General features: G+C 31.5%; 1 protein-coding gene across 1 annotated transcript; it reads right to left on the minus strand.

Annotated features, from left to right (window-relative positions):
* Window positions 1-4620: 4620 nt before the first annotated feature.
* Window positions 4621-14162, minus strand: LOC124539352 (UBX domain-containing protein 6). Its single transcript, XM_047116722.1, has 9 exons — window positions 13749-14162; window positions 13148-13482; window positions 12888-13015; window positions 11493-11634; window positions 10622-10716; window positions 9672-9825; window positions 8550-8707; window positions 6799-6928; window positions 4621-5659 (listed from the first exon to the last, which is right to left on the minus strand). Exons 2-9 carry the CDS (start codon window positions 13397-13399, stop codon window positions 5384-5386), a joined length of 1335 nt encoding a protein of 444 aa, XP_046972678.1. The 5' UTR covers window positions 13400-13482; window positions 13749-14162; the 3' UTR covers window positions 4621-5383.
* Between the last annotated feature and the right edge of the window lie 303 nt (window positions 14163-14465).

Here is a 14465-nt window from a genome sequence, read left to right on the forward strand (position 1 = left end):
AGTTATCTTCAATATACCAATCATTTCCTAAAATAGTTTAGATAACCACTCATTAAAGTAAAAACACAACAAATGTGTATAATGAAATATCATAATACGAATTATATTATGACACCATTCGGTACAAAATATGATCGTCGCCATAATATGCTTTTTACTGTGTTTATGTTACTCATTTTTTTTTTAAATTAATTGAATTATAAAATACTATGATTCAAAGTCATTATTGCATATGGCAACTTTTTTAATACAATGATTTGACCTTGATATATTTAAGTTTCTTATAGTCAGTTTCCAAAATGAATAATAAACAAGGTCAGTTAAATAATTTGATTAATACTGAACGCCCATTGGTAGACGATCACGTCATCGCCCCGCATTATCCAATGACTATTCAGATTATTTTTTTCTTAATTCATTTTATTATTAAACTATCTACAAATAATTCAATTATTTTGATTCATTAAGTTATAATTGTCATCAAAATAAGTGTTCATTTCAGTTTTAAATGTTGCCATTGTAAGAGTACACTGTTTAGGTTATGAATAATTTAGAAGTCAACAATTTAATAAATAATTTCCAATTTCTATAATGCATATGATTGTTTTTTTTTTATTATGTTCAGTATTTGTAAATAAATGTATGATACTGAATTTTATTGTACTTATTTCAAATTCCCAGACATTGATCACCAAAATTATTAATTTTATTTCTCATTTGTATATGTACTTTAGAGCACGAGTCAAGATGGCCCAGTAGTTAGAACGCGTGCATCTTAACCGATGATTGCGGGTTCAAACCCAGGCAAGCACCGCTGATTTATGTGCTTAATTTGTCTTTATAATTCATCTCGTGCTCAGCGGTGAAGGAAAACATCGTGAGGAAACCTGCATGTGACAAATTTCATAGAAAATGTGCCACATGTGTATTATTGAAAAAAAATTTGCTGACATTCCGTTTTCGACTACTAGCTCACTAAATCCCTCTCCCACCGTTACTGGGATCATTATTGAAAAACAATGTGGAAGAATGTAATATAAGTTTTAAATTTAATACAGTAGGTGTAAATGACATCATAAGTTCTTTCAGATTGCTAGATGTTAAAAAAAACTGCCGATCTGTGGGGGATCTCTGTTAAGGTAGTCAATTCAATAATTGATGTAATCGCACCCTACCTTGTCAATATATTCAATAATTGTGTTCTTAGTGGCGTGTTTCCTGACCTCATGAAACATAGTAAAGTAATACCAATATTTAAGTCAGGTAGTACATCAGACCCCAATAACTATAGACCCATCTTTGTACTACCAACTCTTAGCAAGATCTTTGAAAAATTATTACTAAATCAAATGCTAGTACATTTTAACAAGAACAAGTTGCTACACAAGAAACAATTTGGATTTACAAGGGGTCGCTCGACAACTGACGCTGGTGTTGAGCTCATAAAAAATATCTGCGGGGCTTGGGAGGAGTCACAGGATGCCGGGATTTTTTGTGATTTATCTAAGGCAACACGAAACCTTGGTCCGGAAGCTACGACATTATGGAGTCAGGGACACTGCACTAAATCTTCTGATTTCGTATCTGAGCAATCGGATTCAGAGGGTTGATGTAAATGGAAAGAGATCTCCCGGGGCTCAGGTTACTGTGGGGGTCCGATCAATTCCGAATCAATTCTTAGTCCATTTCTCTTCCTTGTTTATATAAATGACCTACCACATCTCTTAGGTGATAAACGCGAGATAGTATTGTTTGTTGACGATACTTCTTTAATTTTTAAAATAAAAAACGTCTTTTAATGTATGACGATGTGAACAATGCTCTCTCGGAAATAGTACATTGGTTTAGTGTCAATAATTTAATGTTAAATAGTAAAAAGACAAAATGTATTAAATTCACTACTCCCAATGTAAGATGTGTCAAAGCGAATGTACTTTTAAACGGGGAAGCATTAGATGTATTAGAGTCAACAGAGTTCCTTGGTATGACAATTGACTCTAAGCTCCAATGGGACCCCCATATAAGTACATTGGCAAATAGACTCAGCTCTGCAGCCTATGCGGTAAAAAAGATTAGATTTTTGACTGATGTGGAGTGGTACAGCTCGCCTTGTGTATTTTAGCTATTTCCACAGTATTATGTCGTATGGCATCCTACTCTGGGGTAATGCAGCTGACATTAATACTATTTTTGTACTGCAGAAGAGGGCTATTCGTGCAATTTATAACCTGGGCCCAAATGATTCGTTAAGATGTAAATTTAAAGAAATTAAAATAATGACTGTCGCTTCTCAATTTGTTTTTGATAATGTTATGTATGTACGCAAAAATATAAATGATTTTCCCAAAAATTGTGACGTACATTCCATTAATACTAGGAACAAGAATATACTTGTTACGCCTTGTACCCGATTACACAGGGTTAGTAACTCTTTTTTGGGGCAATGTATACGTTTTTACAACAGGATCCCAGAAAACGTTCAACAATATTCAATTATAAAATTCAAAAGAATCGTTAAAAAGCATTTGTGTGCTAAAGGATATTACAGCATTAATGACTTTCTAGTTGACTCCACACCTTGGGAATGAGATGATAGCCTCCAGGCTGTTTCAAATAACAAGAATATGTTTATTGTTGTAAATTATAAATTGACATTATTAAAAAAAAAAAAATCCCGCTGAGTTTCTTTCGCCAGTTCTTCTCAGGTCTGAGGTATTATATTCCGAACCGGTGGTAGATTATCGACAGTCAATAAGAAAGTGTAAACACTTCTATTTTGAATAAAGGTTTTTGAGTTTGACTTTGTATTCCACCAACCAGTATTGGAACAGCGTGGTGGAATAATTTCCAAAACCTTCTCCTCAAAGGGAGAGGAGGCCTTTAGCCCAGCAGTGGAAATTTACAGGCTGTTGTTGTTGTTGTTGTACTTTAGAGATAATACTGAGAAACGGAAGTCTTAACTCATAAATGCAAAAGGAACTCATGCTTTCATGGTCAAAATCGATAAAATTTGGTACGAAACCAACTCGAACCCCAAGAACATATGTTACTTTTTATACCTTAAAACTACGACCACTCACCCCTAAAAACTAGTTTAATATATAAACATATATATATTGCCGGAGTGATAAACGTAAACCTTAGAAAAAAAAGGTAAGTTATTTGACATTCTTTTTTCAATGAAAAAGGCTACTAAGATATTAACCAAGCAAGAGCGTAGGGAAATCGTTAAATAAAAATACATTGTTAACATTTATTAAATTTATTTCACATAATTGAACCACATATATACATACAGTATAAAAATCTTAAAACAAAAATAAATTATGATCGTCTCGTGCCTTTTAGTTATAATTACAAATCATAAACATATTTTCATAGACTCAGTAAAAGTTGGAAATATGTAAGATGCATACTAATATTTTCCCTCTGTGCCTTATTTGTAAAAAGTCACAAAATATTTTTATACCAAAAAACGTAATAAAATCTAATTTTATAAAATTATCTTATGTGATTTTTTTGTTACGAATCAAATTTTACATCGTTCAGTTGGGACATTGAAAGGACATTAATTACCAATAAAAAAAATATCAATAATTACCAAAGAGGGAAAACTTAGTAAAGTAGTAAAAATTTATTTCACGAGTCAAAGCGAAATAAATATTGCTGAAACCAGAAAATATAGTATCACAAATTACATCATATTTTTATATAGCCACACCCAAAATTTCAAAGACTGCAAATATTATTTTAAAATTTATTTGTGTAAAAATTGTTCAACGTTTAATTATAATTTGAGTATGGCTATCATTCCATCGAATTAATAAAACATTAATAATATAAAAATTATCGAGAGCATATAAGGATTCTAGAAGAAAATTGACCATAAAAATGATAAAAATTTTAAAGAACAGTGCGGAGTGATAATTGGAAGTGCATGAGGTAAGGAATTGTGCAAGATATTAAGGAATAAATGCTAAACAAATGTTCGAACTTTCGCTATTACAATTATACCATTATATATATAATCACTACAATCCTAAGCTGAAGAATTTAAACATTATATTAAAACAACAACTTTGTTGTCTAAATAACATTAATAAATTATATAAATAGTGATATAAGCTATAACTATTATGTTTAATCATATTTCTTTTTCTATCACATAATTCCATTAGATATATATTAATATAGTGAGGCATATATTAAATGTATGTTATAATTTGTTGGCTATTATTATAAAGTCATCACATTGTTTTGGGGAGAATTTTTATAAATTTTTAACTTTCATTTTGACGTGAATACGTTTAGAAAGAGAACGACACGTTTAGAAAGGACGGTCGTTTATTTATATTAACGTTTATTTGCAAAAATTCCACCTCTACCGCAAAATATTGATTTAATTTTCTTTTAGTACAGGATTTATACTTAATTTTTCTCATTAAATTAAGAGTAGAACTTGTACTTAGTTATCGCAACTATTTCAAACTTGCATCAATACCCATTTTATTCGAAATTTAAATGTACAAGTTTTTTTTTTGGTATGACATAAATAAAAGATTTTTAGATTGATGATTTAAATTTAGAACGTATTCACATCACTTCCTAGCTTTTTTTTTAAAATTATAATAAGACCAATACATGTATTTGTTATTATAAAAGAAATATATTATTGTCCTGGCTACAATGTGTGGAACCGACTTAAAAAAAGTAAGACAGTCTTATATAAGCATAACTGCTGTTATTACAAAAAAAACTTAAAATAACTAGTGTTGTGTGTATTCAAACTATCGATAGTATTTTGGTTGAAAACGATTATGGAAGTATTCAACATTATTTTTAAATAAACAAGTATTACAGAAATGCAATTGTTAATTAATCTTTGTTTTATATTAACAAAGATTTATTCAATATTCATTCTGTTCATAGTTCTGCAATAATTCATTTGAGTATTTGTATGAAATATAATTAGTATCATTATCGACGCTTTATCATAGACAATAAAAAATGGACGCCATTATATTTTTAAATTATGAACAATATATGCCAGTTAGATATTTATAAAGTAAATAATTACTATGTATTAATTATTATTCAGAAATGTAATATTCATTTAGACTAAATCGGTATTTTCGTCATATTTTCATCAATGCCACAGTTTCATTGTTATTAAAGACTTCCTACATTTGACTGAAAAGTATGACGTCACGCTTGTCATAATTATTTATTATCTATGACTTTCCATACATTACCATGAGTGACAATTTTAACATATTATCTTCAGAAAGTATTTAACACATGTTTTTTGTCTTTATGGACTATACTTGTTAACCTACGACAAATAATGTTCTTATAACTGAACTATCGATAGTTTTCTAACACATTAAATTTCCTGAACTAAAACCATTACCTCCGGTTTTAAATAAACGTCTTTATTGGGACTACTATTGATCTCTTCGATGACGGAAGAGTGCCAGGCGAATGTGAGCACTGTTGCCGGTACGAGTCGAAGATCAATAAGGGTCTTATTTGCGTCCTCGTCTGGGATGAGCTTGTGGCCAGTTGGAGTGTTGAGGACGAACGGCAGACCGCTGTGTTCTAAGTTTTCTTGGACAAATTCGTGAATTTCATTGTAGCGTTCGTAGACTGAAAACGTGCCCTGTTGACAAAATTATAATTGATATTAGTTTCTTAATAAGTTTTTTGTACATTATATATAACATACATATATATAATATATAGTTTTTTGTACATACAGTTTCTCAATAAGTTTCTTAAACACTTTTTTGCCAATATCAAGACTATTCATCAGCAGTGAGCTTATATTCAAACGAATATTTACAAGTTATAAATGTAATAAAGTTAATTTCAGTGTGAATTATTTTGATCGAAAATTGAATATGAAAAAATCCACATCTTTTTGTGTTTTTTTTAAATATAATTTTTAGCTTTATGTCAACTAGTATAAATAATAGTTTCATTTAATGCGACGACCTCGGCGCTACTCTGTATACAAAAAAAATCCCAGTAAAGTAACAGCCTGTAAATTTGCCACTGCCGGGGTAAGGCCTCCTCTTCCATTAAGGAGAGGGTTTTGGAACATATTCCACCACGCTGTTCCAATGCGGGTTGGTGGAATGCACATGTGGCAGAATTTCGATGAAATTAGACACATGCAGGTTTCCTCGCGATGTTTTCCTTCACCGCCGAGCACGAGATGAATTATAAACACAAATTAAGCACATATATATAGTGGTGCTTGCCTGGGTTTGAACCCGCAATTATCGGTAAAAAAATCCTAGTAGTGACAGTAATTGATAAAAATTTATTACACACATAATTATGATAAAATTTCCCTACCAATATACACACAATTACAGTACTCTGTGCATTAAAGACTGCAATGTATAATATCAAATATTTTAATATTAATTGAATTTGAAAGATTATTTTCCATATACACTTGCATGATCAGCCATCTGAAATTTCAATGGACTGGTCACCTATATCAACAATCAAGGAACAATGACCTTCGGAGAAAATGAATCTAGAATGAATGCGGAAGATGGTGTTGGTGGTGATGAAAATAATTATGGTTGTCATGGTGATGATGCTGGTAATGATGATGATGATGGTGGTGATGAAAATAATTATGGTTGCCATGGTGATGATGATGGTAATGATGATGATGATGGTGGTGATGAAAATAATTATGGTTGCCATGGTGATGATGCTGGTAATGGTGATGATTGTGGCGGTGGTGATGATAAATGGCAACAATAAAACATTAATACTAACTTGCAAAAGTATCCCATCAGGAAAGCGAACTCTTATGATAGCGAATTTGTATTTCTTCATCTCCCTCAACTCGTCCTTTTCCCTCATCGCCTTCGTACGTAACATCTGACTCCTCTCGATCGCTTCGGTCCTGGTACATTTATTTCATATTATATCATTATTTTCATCAAGGTAAGGGGGGGGGGGCAGTCGTTTGGTCGACAAGATTTTAGACACTAGAAAATCCTTGAGATTCGTGACTGTATTTTTAAATGTTGAAAAAGAAGGGCTTTTACAAGCACTTTTGAATCGTCATTTAACAATTAAGTGAAGCTACCACCGGTTCGGAAATTAAATTCTACCGAGAAGAACCGGCAAGAAACTCAGTAGTTACTCTTTTTCAACATTTTAAAAAATACAGTCATGTTAGTTAATACAATTATTTATATTAATATATCCTGCCTGGAAGTCAACAGGTATTAATTATATATATATCGATATATATAATTATGTATATCCAGGAGAATTAATTCCATGCTCTTTTATCGTCTGTTGTACATCATAACCTAATATTTCTTAATCCTTAATATTTCTAACAGCGTTAATTTGTACGCACAGTGTTGACAACATGAGATATCGATAAACAAAATGTGCACCCTCGTTACCAGGACCCCAGCGCCGTGAAACAGCCTCGTTTTAGTAATCCATCAGACGATAGAAATGCTAACGCAGGATTTTCATTCTGTATAATTTTATTTACCAACAAATCAAACTGTCTCCGATCTGTTTGTTAACACACTAATTAATATTACTGTTAAATAATAATATATATATTTTTTAAAAAGACTTTTTCTGATTATGTGCGTAACTATTGCGTTTCTTGCCGGTTCTTCTCGGTGGAATCTACTTTCCGAACCGGTGGTAGCTTCACTTAGTATAGTTAAATGACTATTCAAAAGTGCTTTGTAAAAACCTACTTCAATAAAGTGTTTTTTAGTTTGAACCAGAAGCTTAATACCAAATTTAATCCAATTCAGTTCAGTCCTAATTACAATCTCATTTATATTATTAGCATAGATTATTGATTGCTTAACATGTTTTTATCATTCATCACCTTCTCGTCGTTGAAGAATACATTGTTAGGAAACCTGCATGTATTACATGAAAAAATGGCACATATCCACTGACCCATACTACAGCAGGGTGGCCAAAAAAAACCCTAAATAATTTACATTCTATGTTTAAAAAGAGAGAAATACCTATTTTCATGACACAACTTATTACTTTTCGTTTTGGTGTCGATAGGAATTTCCAATAGATCTAATAGGCTATTTGACAGGTTTTTTTTTTTATATTTCTAGTATATATTCGGCGAAAAATATCCTATTAAAAATTATATATTTGAATAGCACGCGAAAACGCTACTTGGACAATATGGCGCAGCAATGGGGTTGGTGACGTCACTTTCCTGTATTTTAATCTATGGTACATATAGTAGGCAAGCAAGGTTAACATAACAAGCAAGTGACTTCATCATAAGCCTGGCCAATCAGGAGTGTTTTGAGTCACGTGACAAACGTTTAAAAATGCCGGTTATTTGAATAACTTAAGTATTATTTTCAACTTTCGTTAATGAATAACCATTTAAAACTCATAATATTTACTGATTACAATAATTGACGTATTATTTTGCGCATTGTCAAATAGGCTATTATATTATAACCACATTATAATACAGGTAATATTTATAAGTAGTATAATGAAATACGGACCTCAGTTGATGTTCCCTCTTGAGTTCCTCGGGGGTGAGAGCATAAAACGATGGGGGTAGTTGAACTTTGTTAGCGGCCTGTGAGGGTAGCAACACTTGCAGATTCCTATCAAGTTCCAATTGTATCGGTTCCGCTGTGCGAAGAGCCTCAATTAACGCCTGTTGGGATTATTATTATATATTAATTTCTTGTAAGGCAACTATGGCCCGAATGATTGCGGGTTCAAACCAAGGCAAGCACCACTATATATGTGCTTAATTTGTGTTTATAATTCATCTCGTTCTCATCGGTGAAGGAAAAAATCGTGATTAAACCTGCATGTGTATAATTTCATCGAAATTCTGCCACATGTGCATTATACTAAACCGCATTGGAAAAGCGTGGTGGAATATGTTCCAAACCCTCTCCTTAATGGAAGAGGAGACCTTATCTCAGAAGTAGGACATGTACAGGCTGTTACTTTATTTTACTATTAGTTTCTGCTACGAGAGCAGACCAGAAAATTTGGGTACAGGACAAAAGTCTTTAAGACCTTTCATGAGGCACGAAAGTCTAAAAATGCAAATTAACAATTTAATTGTTCTGACTTGGGGTTTAGCTAGAAAGGTCCCAAATGCCTAGAGCAAATCAGATTATATTATCTTGGTGGTAGGGCTTTGTGCAAACCCGTCTGTGTAGCTACCACTCACTCATCAGATTTTCTACAAAAAACAGTACTTGGTACTGTTGTGTTCCGGTTTGAAGGGTCAGTTAGCTAGTGTAACTACAGGCACAAGAGACATCTTATTTCCCAAGGTTTGTGGCGCATTTGCGATGAAAGGAATGGTTAATGTTTCTTATAGTGTTTATGTTGGCAGTGTTTCAATTGACCATCAATAAGAAAGTGTAATGCTTCTATATTGAATAAAGTTGTTTGAGTTTGAGTTTATAGCGCCATTGTCTATGAGCGGTGGTGACCACTTTTTATCAGCCTATATATCGTTCGCCAAAATAAAAAAAAAGATTCTTACACTGCAATGGCCGTCATTGACATGGAACATATTGATATAACATATCTGCTAATATAGCTATATACTATAGAATAGCGAGGCAGTCTTTATAATTAACACATAAATAACTCACGATCAAACTCTCAACGGACGGAACATTTTCTTTTACAAACACAAGGAAGTCTTCTTCGACACCATCTGCGTTTGGTAGTTTCTTTTGGATGAAACCCGCTGCCAGTAGTAACTCCATAGATCCTTCTATAGGCAGAACTCTTTCGTTGAAAACTCTAGAAATAAAAAACAAAATTAATTAAACTTGTATATTAAAATAATAAAATATTATTATTATTATTATTATTTAACACTTTTTTGTACACTACAATTACAATCACAAACGATTACAGAATATACAAACTAATAAGCTAAGGGTGAAACAAAAGGCGTTTTGTTTATAATATTATAATTATTAGCCATTTCTTCCAGACTACCTTGGGTTAGAGGATTGTGTTTGGAAGACAGTATTTTTGGATTAAAAAAAAAAGTAGCAAAGGAAAGTACAAAATAACAGCCTGTATATGAGACAAACATTGCTTTTTCATTCATCACAATCATTTCCTATGCTTTTTAAAAAAAAAAAATACTAGATATTTATTTAATTCTAATTCAAAATGACACCTTAAACAGCTTATTAAAAAAAATGAGTAAATTAAAAAGTCAGTGTAACATTTAGATTTTAATCTACTAACTTTATTTTGAGATAAAATGTATCTCTAGTATTTTTTATTTAAAAACAAAGCATGTGATGAAATGAATGTGATATTAATATTTGCTCTCATTATAAATATTTTCGTTTGAGATGTTGTCTATAAATAGGTCGATGGAATAAAGTGTGTTTTTATAAGTGCAAAATATTTGTTCAACTAACATAAAACATATGTTAGGTTTGCATGAGGCATGTTTAAAGCTGACAGTTTTGTCAGAATATTTACTTCTCCCACCAAAGATTGAGGGCAGTTGTTCTTACCACTAAGCAAACAAAAATTTGCCACAAAGCAAAATATACAAGCATTTACTCATCTTTACCTGTTAGACATTCTAATCTTTTGATACTTTTCCTCTTCTGGGTATGTTACAATATTCTCTAAGTACTTGCACAATGTCTCAACACATGTGTCGACCTAAAACAAGAAAAGAAAGAAGAATTATACCAGTCAAATACCAAATTAAAATATATTTGATTTTCATAAAGAATATTTTACCACTTTCTTGGTGGTAGGGCTTTGTGCAAGCCCGTCTGGGTAGGTACCATCCACTCCCCAGTTATTCTACCGCCAAATAACAGTACTCAGTATTGCTGTGTTCCGGTTTGAAGGGTGAGTGAGCCAGTGTAACTACAGGCACAAGGGACATAACATCTTAGTTCCCAAGGCTGGTGGAACATTGACAATGTAAGGAATAGTTAATATTTCTTACAGCGTCATTGTCTATGGGTGATGGTGACCACTTACCATCAGGTGGCCCATATGCTCGTCCGCCAACCTATACCATAAAAAAAAACATAAATATAATAATCATAAACAACAGCCTGTGTTTATGAATGTATATGACCGATGAAAAACAAAAACAAATTCCTCACTAAAATTATACGCAATTAATAATCTCCACTGCATTACTCATTTGCTTAATTAAAAATAACACATATTGTTTATGATATTAGGTTTATTTTTGATTGACCGATGATTTATAAATAAAAGGATGTGTAGTTATATGCAGGTTTATTTTAAACTCAAACATTAAATAAGTGAAATTGATTGTAATGTGTTTGAACACATTCAAAATTTCCTTGCACCTTACTATATTATAATGACCACCGTGCTTTCCATACCACAGTCTATATGATAACAACTACATGAGGTGAATTGATATTTTGGCTAGTATATCTATACAAGTTTACCTTTTCTCTATTACTATTACAAGACTGTATGATGAGACAGGCTGTCAAGCCTCTCTCTTCCTCTAATTGCTCATACAGGAATGTTTTGATGTTTCGTTTCCATTCATCACGGGGTAGGATGTCATTACTTATTAGAGGGCATCTGAAAAAGATATGTTTCATACAAAATGACATATAATTATCTATATATTATTAATTACTAATGTCCATTAACAATATACTCTTAATTAGTATGCTAAGAGTATTCATTAACATTGTGACAGGCAGATTGTATGGTATTGTAGTAAAGTGCAATGCATTTTAATTATGTAAGCTTGTGCTTCAGCGACCTAAATATTTTTAGACCATAAAATGTACCCCAACCTGAATATCGCACCCTGGAATCTGGCTAGTCCCTAAATATGGCGTTCCTGTTTTTACCAATATATTATAATATTGTGTAATTACATCATGTGATACATTGTATGCACACATTTGTATGTAAGTAAAACTGTTTACATATACAGAGTAATCATTTTAATTAGTATTATTCTAATTATTGAACAGTTCATAAATTCTATTCAAAAGTAACAACATATCGGTGAGACAGGTTAAAAATATCAGATGATAAAGGTTATTTGTAGGATAATAACAATCTCAAGTAGAGATCTGATTAGACACTGATATGAATGTACAATGTCATTAGATATTCAGTATCACTTATTTATGTATATATGATTTGTTTTCATTAAGAATTAAACATTGTTATTTGTTAATTTTTTAATTTAACTTGTTATAAACTCCATCCTAAATTTCACCCATATAAATGATATATATACCATATAAACATCTATACCAACAAAAATACCAAAATAAATCGACATAGGCACCAAGCCTACACATCTATTTCTATATTTCAAACATTGAATAATCATAATCATACATCCTCTCTGAGAAAATAAATTTTATTAAATCCTCACTTAGTGCTCATCTACATTTTATGAGAAATTCCTTTGCATTTTTATGCTGTTCTAACCATTTTAGTCAATGCCAATGATGTTCTAGTAAACAGATATGTCATTAACGCGCAAAATTGAAGACTAGAAAACGTCCTAATTGGGACTTTGGGTTATAATACATCATAATTATGCAGTAATACGTTTTGCGTAATTAAAACATCTAGTTATCCCTTTTACTTATTGTTTTTATCAAGCTATCCTTTTTACTTGTAGCGAAATGTAAAATAAACGGTCCCCGGCGCGGCACACTTTTTTCTGTTGTTTAGTATGGGTATAACACATCTGTTTATTAGAATATCATTGGTCAATGCATAGCCTTTTTGTTAGTAATTTAAAAAAATTCACTGACATAACTTAAATGAAATTTAAATTATAATCAATTCAAAACAAAACTTACTTGAAATAAACGCCAGAAGCAGCAAAGTTTCTGATTGCTTCATTTTCTGTTTCTGCTTTCTCCTTGGGCTCGTCTGATGTTTGGGAGTTACTAGCCTTTTCATTTTCTAACTCTTTTTTGACTTGCGCCTTAAACATTCAAAAATTAATTAATTATCTGTTATTGAAAATAGATTCACTTGGTCTATATATTACATAAAAAGCAAAAACAATAAAATTTTACCATAAGCCATAAATTATTTTACTAAATAGGTAAATTACTTTTATAGCTGCTAGTGAAGTGTTGAAGGCTGGATTTTCCCTTGTCTGTTGGAGTCGAGATAAAGCAGCTTCCGCTGCCACCTTACTCTCTTCCGACAAACCAGACCGCTTAACAACTGGCAATTCTTTCTTGGAATTATTCGATGATTGACTACTAATTGTTGATTCACTTAGCTTATATCCGGGACCAGCTAATTTGAACTTCGCATCTGCTTTCTTCCTTTGAAAGAACTTTTTTATTTTGTCTGCCATTGTTTATATTCTAGGAGTATGTTCTTTAGGTAGTTTGAGCTTTGATACACTTTCTTTTAATTGCTCAATTGTAGCAGAAGTAGCTGCCGAGATAAATTTTAATATTTAAAATGGTTTAAGCCATTACATAAATACATGCTTTGTATAAAGATGATATTTAATAAGTGGCTTTGTACAATAAAATGGAATGCAAACAGCATAAACATAGGATTACAACATATAAATATTTGAAGAACAAAATAAATCAACAATTTAAACTATTATGCAATTGTCTTTCGTAGCATGTATATGTGCACAAGTAAGCGCTGAGATAAATTAGACATTATATCCATTTCATATTGCGACTTACCTGGTTTCATAAATCTCTCGGAGATACGATTACCATACACTCTCCAAGAAATGAATATTAATAACAAAGTAAATAATAAAATTAATAAAAAAGTCTTTAGGAGTAAAAATTGAAACTCATTGAAATAAAAAACTTCCGCTATTTCTTCGTAGAACGATAAATCACTGAAATTCACGAAAGTTTTCGGTAAATTTTCGATCGGCAAAGATGACACGCACGATTCAAAAAAGTCTTTTGCGAAGCCCAAAGTATCCTCGATCTGAAGATACAGAGCCTCGTAAAGGGTCGAATTGAAAACAGCGTTATCAAACAAAGACATTACATGTAATTTTTCGTAGTTTTAATAAAATTTAAGAAAATAAAATCAACATCGCATATGTCAAGCATTTTTTGACAGCACCAAAGATTGGCAATCAAGGCTGCCAACTGTTATTGGTTAATTTGCATATTTAACAGGCTCATTCATATATCTGAATAAATATCGTCATGCAGAGTAACGTACGAAAGATTAGAAAACAAAGGATATATTAATATATTAATATTATACACACATATATTGGTATCATACAATAGAAAAAATATGTTACTTAAATAGCAAATATTACATAATCTTCATGATTTGGTTCATTAAAATTTATATTAATTTTTAGGAGCACCAACTTTTATAATATCTTTCTTTACTAATTAAATAATTTATTAACATCAAAATTGATAACT

The sequence above is a fragment of the Vanessa cardui genome, chromosome 22, assembly GCF_905220365.1.
Source record: "Vanessa cardui chromosome 22, ilVanCard2.1, whole genome shotgun sequence".
Taxonomy (NCBI): domain Eukaryota; kingdom Metazoa; phylum Arthropoda; class Insecta; order Lepidoptera; family Nymphalidae; genus Vanessa; species Vanessa cardui.